Source organism: Sabethes cyaneus, chromosome 3 (genome assembly GCF_943734655.1).
Source record: "Sabethes cyaneus chromosome 3, idSabCyanKW18_F2, whole genome shotgun sequence".
Lineage (NCBI taxonomy): Eukaryota > Metazoa > Arthropoda > Insecta > Diptera > Culicidae > Sabethes > Sabethes cyaneus.
In genome coordinates this window covers 134,235,177-134,246,944 of record NC_071355.1, presented here as the reverse complement: position 1 = coordinate 134,246,944, position 11,768 = coordinate 134,235,177, and the positions used below count along the sequence as shown (strand labels likewise).

Sequence of the window (11,768 nt, the reverse complement as noted above, 5' to 3'; positions counted from 1 at the left end):
TCTTATCTTTATTATCCATTTTCATCATTCCCACTGTTGGTAATTCAATAAAATATTACATTTAAAGTCGAGTTCCATATAGGTGCCAGCAAGCATTTTGGGAATTGCACATTTTTTGTAGTTCCAATAATCACAACCAGCTAGCGAACGGTTGCTCTTAGTCACAGACAAACAGACATAACTCTTGGAAAAAAAATCAACAAAAATTATCGTACCTCATTTAGCCAACCAAGCGAAAGGTCCCCACTTGGAAAAAACTTATGTCAAATTACCCAAGCAGCACCATTTGTTGCATGAAGGGTTACGCAACTATAATTGAAACATTCAAATATGGTAAAAGTTCGCATCAGTTACCTTTATCGAACTGTTATGTGATTGAAAAAGCGCAAGAGGTGGAGCCTATATGCAACTAATTGTTACACAGATGTTTTATGGAACATCAATGCGCGTTATCTATCCATTCGCGACTACGATACTAAAAGAGATTTTAAGCCTGTTCGCACTCCCACGAAATCCTATGCCGCGTTGTCAAAACTTGCGTGAAAACATAAACAAAAATACTTCCTTTTCTTTTTTTCTCGCACAAAAACCAATGCGCGTTATCTAAATACAAGCAGGTATTCGCGACTACGATACTAAAAGAGATTTTATGCCTGTTCGCACTCACACGAAATCCTATGTCGCGTTGTCAAAACTTGCGACTACGATACTAAAAGAGATTTTAAGCTTGTTCGCACTCCCACGAAATCCTATGCCGCGTTGTCAAAACTTGCGTGAAAACAAAAACAAAAATACTTTCTTCTCTTTTTTCCTCGCACAAAAACCAAACAATTATGAGCAACTTCATCACGAATTATGTTTAGCGGGAACCGGGATTTCCTCTCAGGGCTCCAAGACGAAAATTATTTATATTAATATTCTTAATGCGACTTTAGTTTTTTGGGCCTATTATGAGCTAATCTCCATGCCATTCAAAATTTATCGTGCAAAATATAATTTTGCTTTGTATTATTTGATGCGCCTCGTGAAAGTTATTAATTTATTTATTTTCAAGTTTAAAGAATTAACCCAGCCAGATTAAGAATTCGTTTACGATGGAAAAATGCGGTGTAAAATCGAACTAGATACTGCAATCAAATAATATTGTAGTAAATGTCATGGATTCCTGATGAATGTTCGTGTAATTATTGTTGAAATAAAAACATTCCTTCGTTGAAAAATATTTTTTCATAAAAATATGGCAGAATATGATGTTACATTGGTTGTATTTGTTTGGTTACATTTTATTTAACAATATGCCGTAATCAACATGATGCAACATCATGTGACATTATTGTTTAGCAATGGCATTATAATAACACGATGTTGCGATGAAGTTTCATGTTACTAGATATAGACTAATATATTTGTGACAGCCAGTATAAGTATTGGATAACCTGAATCCAACATATTAATAACATGAAGTTGCTTATTTGTTGCGTGTTTCAATACGGTGAAGTTTTTTGCAATTTAAACAAGACTTAATAGCCACATGGAAGATGTTGCAAGTGCTGCTTGGGTAGTTGGGAAACTATAGTGATGGTGTCGCTAAAGGCGCATAAAATTCTACACTAAACTCACAACAGCTAGCTTCTGGCGCTAGCATAACGCATATAGTCCATATATATTAGCGCCAGAAGAGCCAAAGGTTGTCAGTGTGCAAATCAAAAGAATCATTTAGTTGGGAAACTATAGTGGTGGTGTCGCTAGCATATTAGGTGATTTTAATTTGAAATTTTATCCAAGAATTCGCGAAAAATTTGTTCCTGAATGGATGTCTGTTCTCTGTGACGTCACCTTGCAAAACCTTATTCAATCCGGATTAGAACTGGATGAACTTTTTATGTTCATTTGCTCCTATCTGACAGATAAAATTCATCCAGTTTCAACCTGGATTGAATAAACAATTTCGACATTAGATTCTTTATTGTCGAATTTGTTTATTCAATCCGGATTGGAATTGAATGAACTTTTTGTGCTCATTTGCTCCTATCTGACAGATAAAATTCATCCAGTTTCAACCCGGATTGAATGAACAAATTCGACATATGTGAACGTGCAAAGCAGGAGTACAATTATTTGCTTTTGCAGAGAGGTCGCATGAATTGTAATACGGCAGCAGCGCAAGCGGCGGATTGACTGGATTCAAAAAACAGTCAAATGATCGTTCAAAAAGCGGAGGTTGAATGCGGAAAGTATATGCATTCATGACAGTCACATTCAACTTGCGATCCCTTTTCAAGCCCTGCTTGTGAGGTGCTTACTTAAGAAATCATTAGAGAAATCGATTTCTTGAGCATTTCTTGTCGTACCTTTTTACTTATTTATTTTCAGCAGCGTACCCCGCCTAGTAGGTACAAGAACCAAAAGTACCAAAACCAATGAGTGGGACATGGACAATGTATATAGTTTGACAGCCACACCATCCCTCTGCATGAAACAATCTGTTGTCACTCTAAGACTTGCTATCTCCAACGATTCATTGGCATAGAATTAGTTAATTTTTATTAAAATCAGCCAAAGTGTCGGTTACATGTATTGACTATCATTATCTTGAAGAATAATGTCTTAGGCGTAATTTGAATATTCTATTTCATTTCGTAACTGTAAATACGGAGCTTGCTTGTGCGTTTGATAGTGTATTGGCAGCTGTATCTTCATCTGCAATTCCTTCAATATCTTCACGTTCTTCTTCTTCATCTATAATACTGATATCGTGTAGAGAAGGACGATGACTCCTGCGCCAGCCTGTAATGAAAATATTTAATAATAACGAATCATTTTAATTGAGTATAACAAATTATACCTTCTGGGGGTTCCAGCATTGGTTTAGTCTTCTTCAGTAGTTTTGTTCCACTTACTGATATTAATAAAGCACCAAGTGGTGCTGACAGGATAATGCTTAAGATGCAAATATTTTTAACCAACTCTGCATAGTGAAGTTCCTCATCAGCGCGATGCAGTGATATTACCGCTTTCAAGGGTAAAGGCCCAAGTGCAGCTTGCACGGTGGCTTTTGACATCCAAGAAATTGCAACGAAAAGCTGCGGAAAACCCAAATTTAAAACATATAAAATCTTAGATTATTAAAAGAACTAGATATGCTAGTTTTCGATGTTGCTTTACAATAATAAAAAGTTTCAAGTAAAAACCAACAGAATGACACACTAGGTTTTTGGTGCAACCAGCATCTACAGGAGTTAGGCAAAACGATCGAGACAGGCAAAATTTTGACGAAATTCAAATGGCCATAACTTCTACAGAATAAGACATTTTTAGATGAAACCAATTGCATTCGACGGAGAACATTTCCAGTTTTCGTAGTAACCAGTGGACTCCGGAGATGTCGACCAACATATGAAAAAGGGCGGATAAGCCAACTGTCAAACAGAACGAGTGAGAGTTATTTTTTGCTGGAGCAGCATAGAAAAATGAACTCTTACTCGTTCTGTATGACAGTTGGCTTAACCGCCCTTTTCTAATGTTGGTCGACAGATATTCCAGGTTGTCGGGGGGTATGTTAAAGATTGATTTTTTTATCGCTTGTACCTTTTTTGTCATGGAAATTTAATAATATTCACATTTTGTCCCAAAACTGGACTAGTCGGTTGGTGATAAGAGGATAGAAATCCTTTGAGATATAAGTTACGGCTATTTCCGTGAACGTTTACTTAGCTACTAATGATCTACCAACATAACTAACCATAAATATACAAAAGATACAGAAAAACTCCATTCAGCAAAATCTTATACCATGAACAGACATACAATTGTACTAAAACTATTATTTTCATTTTGTGTATTTTTTGTATTTTTGTAGTAATAACTCAGAGAACAGACATCCATTCAGAAACAAATTTTTCGGGAATTCTTGGATAAAATTTCAAATTAAAATCACCTAATATACTAGCGTCACCACCACTATAGTTTCCCAACAAAATGATTCTTTTGATTTGTATACTGACAACCTTTGGCTCCTAATGCTAATCCTAAGATAATGCGGAATATAGACCCCACCCAAGCAGCACTTGCAACATCTTCCATGTGGCTATTAAGTCTTGTTTAAATTGCAAAAAACTTCACCGGTTACAGTATTGAAACACGCAACAAATAAGCAACTTCATGTTATTAATATGTTGGATTCAGGTTATCCAATACTTATACTGGCTGTCACAAATATATTAGTCTATATCTAGTAACATGAAACTTCATCGCAACATCGTGTTATTATAATGCCATTGCTAAACAATAATGTCACATGATGTTGCATCATGTTGATTACGGCATATTGTTAAATAAAATGTAACCAAACAAATACAACCAATGTAACATCATATTCTGCCATATTTTTATGAAAAAATATTTTTCAACGAAGGAATGTTTTTATTTCAACAATAATTACACGAACATTCATCAGGAATCCATGGCATTTACTAAAATATTATTTGATTGCAGTATCTAGTTCGATTTTACACCGCATTTTTCCATCGTAAACGAATTCTTAATCTGGCTGGGTTAATTCTTTAAACTTGAAAATAAATAAATTAATAACTTTCACGAGGCGCATCAAATAATACAAAGCAAAATTATATTTTGCACGATAAATTTTGAATGGCATGGAGATTAGCTCATAATAGGCCCAAAAAACTAAAGTCGCATTAAAAATATTAATATAAATAATTTTCGTCTTGGAGCCCTGAGAGGAAATCCCGGTTCCCGCTAAACATAATTCGTGATGAAGTTGCTCATAATTGTTTGGTTTTTGTGCGAGGAAAAAAGAGAAGAAAGTATTTTTGTTTTAGTTTTCACGCAAGTTTTGACAACGCGGCATAGGATTTCGTGGGAGTGCGAACAGGCTTAAAATCTCTTTTAGTATCGTAGTCGCAAGTTTTGACAACGCGACATAGGATTTCGTGTGAGTGCGAACAGGCATAAAATCTCTTTTAGTATCGTAGTCGCGAATACCTGCTTGTATTTAGATAACGCGCATTGGCGAGAAAAAAAGAGAAGGAAGTATTTTTGTTTATGTTTTCACGCAAGTTTTGACAACGCGGCATAGGATTTCGTGGGAGTGCGAACAGGCTTAAAATCTCTTTTAGTATCGTAGTCGCGAATGGATAGATAACGCGCATTGATGTTCCATAAAACATCTGTGTAACAATTAGTTGCATATAGGCTCCACCTCTTGCGCTTTTTCAATCACATAACAGTTCGATAAAGGTAACTGATGCGAACTTTTACCATATTTGAATGTTTCAATTAGAGTTGCGTAGCCCTTCATGCAACAAATGGTGCTGCTTGGGCATAGTGGTCGTTAGCCTCTTATCCAGCAATTCCGATCCCGACCTCCTCGTGGTACCAGCCGGAATACGAGCAACCTTAGCGGAGATCGGGTAACCAACCCCGGTGGAAACTAAGGTCGTATACTAACCGGGAAGGAGGTATAGTGCGTCTCGGCACTATGAGATGGCAGCCCCATCGCGAGACTCGGTAGTGTTGCCCCAGTACGGCTACACACCTAAACTAAACTTAACTAACAACATTCAAGCATATTCGGAGCGGAATATTCGGCATCGACCTAGGCGACGAAATAAGGACGACGAATGGAGACTCGGGACTTGGAAATGCAGATCGCTAAATTTCGCAGGTTGCGAGCGGGTGCTGATTGAACAGCTGGAACCCCGCAAACTTGGCATCGTAGCTCTGCAGGAAATCTGTCGCAAAGGAGAGAAGGTATGGAAGATACGTGGCGGAAAGGCCCAGTTTTACCAGAGCGGTGGCGCTACCAACGAACTGGGAACGGGCTTTGTAGTGCTGGGCGGAATGCAGGATCGCGTGATAGATTGGAAGGCGATCAACGAGAGAATGTGTGTATTGAGGATAAAGGGCCGTTTCTTCAATTATAGCATCATAAACGTGCACTGCCCGCACGAAGGTAGACCCGACGATGAGAAAGAAGCGTTCTACGCGAGGCTGGAGGCAACGTACGACAGCTGCTCGTCACGGGACATCAAGATCGTCATCGGGGATATGAACGCCCAGGTCGGTAGGGAAGAAATGTATAGACCGGTGGTAGGACCCCATAGCCTGCACACCGACACAAACGATAACGGCCAACGATGTATAAACTTCGCAGCTTCCCGAGGCCTGGTGATCCGAAGTATCTTTTTCCCGCGCAAGGATATCCACAAAGCCACCTGGAGATCACCTGACCAACGTACAATGAACCAAATTGACCACGTTCTCATAGAGGGCCGGTTCTTCTCTAACATCACGAACGTACGCTCCCGTCGGGGTGCGGATATTGATTCTGACCATTACCTAGTAGCAGTACATGTGCGCTCAAAGCTGTCCACCGTATACCGGACACGTCAAAGCCGCCCTCCTCGGCTGAACATCAGGCAGCTAGATAACCCACAAGCTGCCGAGAACTACGCGCGAGTACTGAATGAGGCACTGCCTTCTTCCGAGGAGTTAGGTGCTTCAAACCTCGAAGACTGTTGGGGCAGAATACGCTCGGCCATCGGAGAGGCCGCTACCGCGGCACTAGGTATTGAGCCTCGGAGTACACAAAATGATTGGTTTGATGGGGAATGCCAACAAGCGGTGGAGGAGAAAAAAAATGCTTGGAAAAATTATCTAAGTATTGCCACTAGAGAGAACCTGGCCAAGTACCGACGAGCTAGGAACCAGTTGACCACGATCCTGAGGAGAAAAAAGCGCCAAAAGGAGGACAGAGATCGTGAAGAATTAGAGCAACTATTCCGAGCTAATGACACGCGCAAGTTTTATGAGAAGGTGAACCAAACTCGGAAGGGCTACACACCGAAACCTGACATGTGTAGGGACGAGAGAGGGAATCTAATTACAAACGAGCGCGAGGTGGTCGACAGGTGGAAGCAGTTCTTCGATGAACACCTCAATGGCGAAGTCGCAGAAGGAGGCGGAACGGAAATTAACCTAGGAGCGCCCATGGAAGATAGTGATGTCCTAGCACCTGATCTCCAAGAAGTCAAACGAGAAATCAGGCTGCTGAAGACCAATAAAGCCGCTGGGAAGGACCGCCTACCGGCAGAGCTTTATAAACATGGCGGGGAAACGCTAGCAAAGGCTCTACACTGGGTTATTTCGAGGATTTGGGAGGAGGAAAAGCTACCGGAGGAATGGATGGAAGGAGTGGTTTGTCCCATCTACAAAAAGGGTGATCGGCTAGACTGCTGCAACTATCGTGGTATTACGCTGGTAAACGCCGCCTACAAGGTACTCTCCCAGATCCTGTTACGCCGGCTGTCACCGATAGCACAAGGTTTCGTAGGGAATTATCAGGCGGGTTTCATGGGGGCTCGCGCAACTACGGGCCAAATGTTTACTATCCGACAGATCTTGCAGAAATGTCGGGAGTACAACGTGCCCACGCATCACATCTTTATCGATTTCAAAGCAGCATACGATACAGTCGATCGAGGCAAGCTATGGCAGATAATGCACGAATACGGTTTTCCGGACAAACTGACGCAACTGATCAGAGCTACATTGGATCGAGTGATGTGTTTCGTACGCATCTCTGGGACACTCTCGAGTCCCTTCGAGACGCGACGAGGGTTGAGACAAGGTGACGGTCTAACCTGCATGCTGTTCAACATCGCTCTTGAGGGGGTGATCCGACGAGCGGGCATTGAAACGAGAGGCACGATTTTTACCAAGAGTAGCCAACTTCTAGGCTTTGCAGATGACTTCGATATCATTGCCAGGAACTTTGCGACGGCGGAGGCAATCTACGCCAGACTGAAAGCGGAGTCTAGGAGAATTGGGCTAAAAATAAATGCGTCGAAGACCAAATACACGAAAGGAAGAGGCTCAAAGGAAACAAATGCGCGCCTCCCACGGACGGTAACCGTTGACGGCGACGAACTAGAAGTGGTAGAAGAGTTCGTGTATTTGGGATCGCTGGTGACCGCGGACAACAACACTAGTAAGGAGATCCAGCGGCGCATCCAAGCGGGAAATCGGGCCTACTTTGCCCTTCGTAAAACGCTGCGATCAGGAAGCATACGCCGCCGCACGAAGCTAACAATGTACAAAACCATTATTAGACCGGTAGTTCTTTATGGACTTGAAGCCGTGACGCTGCTTACGGAGGACATACGCGCCCTTGCCGTGTTTGAGCGGAAAGTGCTGGACGATATTTGGCGGAGTACAAACTGAAAGCGGAGAGTGGCGGAGGCGTATGAATCACGAGCTACAGGCACTGCTTGGAGAGACTCCCATCGTACATCTAGCGAAAGTTAGCAGGCTACGGTGGGCCGGACACGTCGTAAGGATGCCGGACGACAGTGCGACGAAAACGGTCCTCTTCAACAACCCCACCGGCACCAGGAATAGGGGGGCCCAACGTGCACGATGGCTCGACCAGGTCGAAAGCGATTTGCGACTTCTGAGACGGCTAGGAAATTGGCGACGAGTGGCCCAAGACCGAGTTGAATGGAGACGAGTGTTTGAAACAGCACGAGCCACCCCGGCTCTATGCTGCTGAAGAAGAAGAAGAACCTTTGGCTCCTCTGGTGCTAGTATATATGGACTATAAGCGTTGTGCTAGCGCCAGAAGCTAGCTGTTGTGAGTTTAGTGTAGAATTTTATGCGCCTTTAGCGACATCATCACTATAGTTTCCCAACTAATTTGACATAAGTTCTATCCAAGTGGGGATCTTTCGCTTGTATGTCTGTTCTCTGTGGCAATAACACTAATTTGACATAAGTTTTATCCAAGTGGGGACCTTTCGCTTGGATGTCTGTTCTCTGTGTTAGTTGGGAAACTATAGTGATGATGTCGCTAAAAGCGCATTAAATTTTACACTAAACTCACAACAGCTAGCTTCTGGCGCTAGCATAACACTTATAGTCTATATATACTAGCGCCAGAAGAGCCAAAGGTTGTCAGTGTTCAAATCAAAAGAATCATTTAGTTGGGAAACTATAGTGGTGGGTGGTGGCGACGCTAGCATGTGATTTTAATTTGAAAGTTTATCCAAGAATTCCCGAAAAAGATATCAAGTTCGTAAAGAATTTGCGATTTGTTGGGACAACGAACTTGTGTCATTTTTTCTGGCACACTTCCCTAACACAGACATCAAATTGGACTATGTTTAATCGCGTTCGTAAGAAATCTGTTGGCACGAGGGGTCTTTGTCACTCTTTTTGACGTACTTCCCAAGCAAGGACATCAAAATGGTCTAGGATGAACCGCGGTGTTAAGAAATCTTGTTCAAATGAGGAAACTTGGTCACTTGTTTTGGCTTACTTCCCAAGCACAGATATCAAAATGGTATAAGTTTAGATCATCGTAAAGAATCTTCCAACCAATCACGAAGCGCGAATTCTGGTAAAACATAGGTTCATTATTTTCAATTTTTCAATAGTTCAACATCAAGAATCCATACTTTTCTTTATTTGGGTCAATTTTTAGAAGATTTTCCGATCGATTGGTGTAAGAATATTGAAAATCGATCGTTTCGAAAGCAGCCATTAATTAGCCTGAAGCTTGATAAAACCACCAGATTTGGATGTTTAAGAGCTGCAAAAAGGTTTTTATTTCTAAACCTAAACCATAGATCAGCCACAGGTTGAATAAAATCAGCAATAAAAGCGTTTGATCAGCCTGAAATTGTTATTCGGGATACCTGGGCTAAATGTAAGCTCATATTTGCAGACCGTGGATATTTTTTTTGCATTAAACAAAACTCCGGATGATGAAAAGGCATTGGAGTTTATTACAAGCGTAGGCCAAGAGACCGAAAATCGATTAATTGGCAGTTTTAAACCAGATAAAATAGTTAACAAAACATCTGAACAAATAGTGAACAAATTCAAGTTATTGCATGAAGAAAATAAAAACCCGAATTAATCCACCTAGCGGCGTGACCTAGCCTTTCTACTGCCACAATAATCATTATTTAATTTCTCAGGAACGTCTATAATTAACTTGACTATATTTTTAAATGTCCGTTCCATATTCCTCAAAATCCTTATTTGCCAGTAAAATTCACAACGTATTGCGTAGAATATTGCGTATTGCGTATTGCGGCCCGTCCAGTTAGCTCCGGGGTACGAACCTGTCCTAACAAGCCAGTCGTCGTATGTTCGAATCTAGACTGAGCGATGCCGCTACAGAGTTAATAGGATCTTTGCACTAGCCCCGTAGTTTTCCTGTACTCTAATAACCGGCTGCGAAGTCTGTTGATGAAGAAGGGTCAAGTTCTGACGGACGTTTATACCCATGGTTTTGCTTTTTTTGCGTAGAATAATTATATTTTCTTTCCTTGGGTGCGTAAATACTTGTAAGCGTCATTTATGTTATTTGATGAACACCTTATTTAGTTTTATAATCGGTCGGCCTTAACTTTCGGGTTTCAGAGCCACATACGAAACTTGTTTTGAACTGACAATATGAAATATGTGTTCATAGCAGATTTTTTGATATTTTTTTTGAGTGGTTTTAACCCAAAGGGTAGATTTTTTTTTGATATTTTGATATTAATACCATGCGTTCAAAAGTAAGCATCTTTGAAAAACAAGAGTTCAGAAAAATTATTATTATACTTCGCTTTTGAAGAAAAAGGATATCTACAACAAAATGATTAATCTCAAAATTTTACTATTAGTTTGCTTGGCTTCAATTTTGCAATTTATCTGAATTAGAAAAAATAACTGAATGGAGCATTAGACATGAAAAAGAGAAATTGAACTTTTTCTTAGCTGGCGCTCCTTCAGATAATTATTTTTGCATGAAAATCTAAACTTAAGCTTCTTTTGAATGTACTTTCATGAAAAGATAGTCATTAACTTGATCATGTCGTTTTTACAATGTTAGAGGGTTAGGAAAACAAGATGACGTCGAAAAATAGTGCAAAAACTGCGCCATAAACATGCTTGAGAATGACAAATATGATCGATATGATTACCAGTGCTTGTCATTTTTGATTTATTTATTAAAACATGATACATGACATAAGACATCTGTCCTTTAAAATGTCACTAACGAAAACAAATCTTACAAAGTTACTACCGTGCAACGTTTACTTCCTATCTATACCTATAAAGAAGGATTTCTGTCTGTCTGTTTGTCTGTCTGTCTGTCTGTCTGTCCGTATGTTCCTTATAGAATCGAAAACTACTGAACCAATCGGCATGAAAATATGCATGGAAAGTTTTTTTGGGGCCAGGAAAGGTTTTAGTGATGGTTAGAAACCCCTCCCCCCACTAAGAGGGGGGCTCCCATACAAATGAAACACAAATTTCTGCATAACTCGACAACTAATCAAGCAAATAGAACAAAATTTGGCATGTGGGTGTTTTCGGTGACAAGAATTTATTCTATGGTAAATTGAGACCCCTCACCTCTTTATAAGGGGAATTATAACTCTTCTCCTCTTTAAAAGGGGGGGCTTCCATACATATTTCCTCATAACTCGAGAACTAATCAAGCAAATAGAACCAAATTTGGCATGTGAAGGTTTTCGAGGGCAAGAATATTTTCTATAGTAAATTAGGACCCCTCCCCACTTTAAGAGGGGGGGGCTCCTGTACCAAAGAAACACAATTTTCCTCATAACTCGAGAAGTAATTAAGCGAATGGAACCAAATTTGGCATGTGGGTGTTTTTGGAGACAAAATTTTTTTCTATGATGAATTGGGACCAATCCCCGTTTTAGGAAGGGGGGATCCTATACACA

The 11,768-nt window shown here is 40.4% G+C and overlaps 1 protein-coding gene across 2 annotated transcripts in view; it reads right to left on the bottom strand.

The window, feature by feature from the left end:
* Positions 1 to 2,582: 2,582 nt before the first annotated feature.
* The window catches only part of LOC128739166 (sodium/hydrogen exchanger 9B2), a 232,948-nt gene continuing 223,762 nt past the window's right edge, over positions 2,583 to 11,768 (bottom strand). For both annotated transcript variants that reach the window (XM_053834593.1, XM_053834592.1), the window contains exons 8-9: positions 2,846 to 3,083; positions 2,583 to 2,787 (exon numbers count right to left, since the gene is read on the bottom strand). In XM_053834593.1, coding sequence (XP_053690568.1) covers positions 2,633 to 2,787; positions 2,846 to 3,083 — 393 coding nt within the window. In that variant the 3' untranslated portion in view covers positions 2,583 to 2,632. The remainder of the gene's footprint in view (positions 2,788 to 2,845; positions 3,084 to 11,768) is intronic.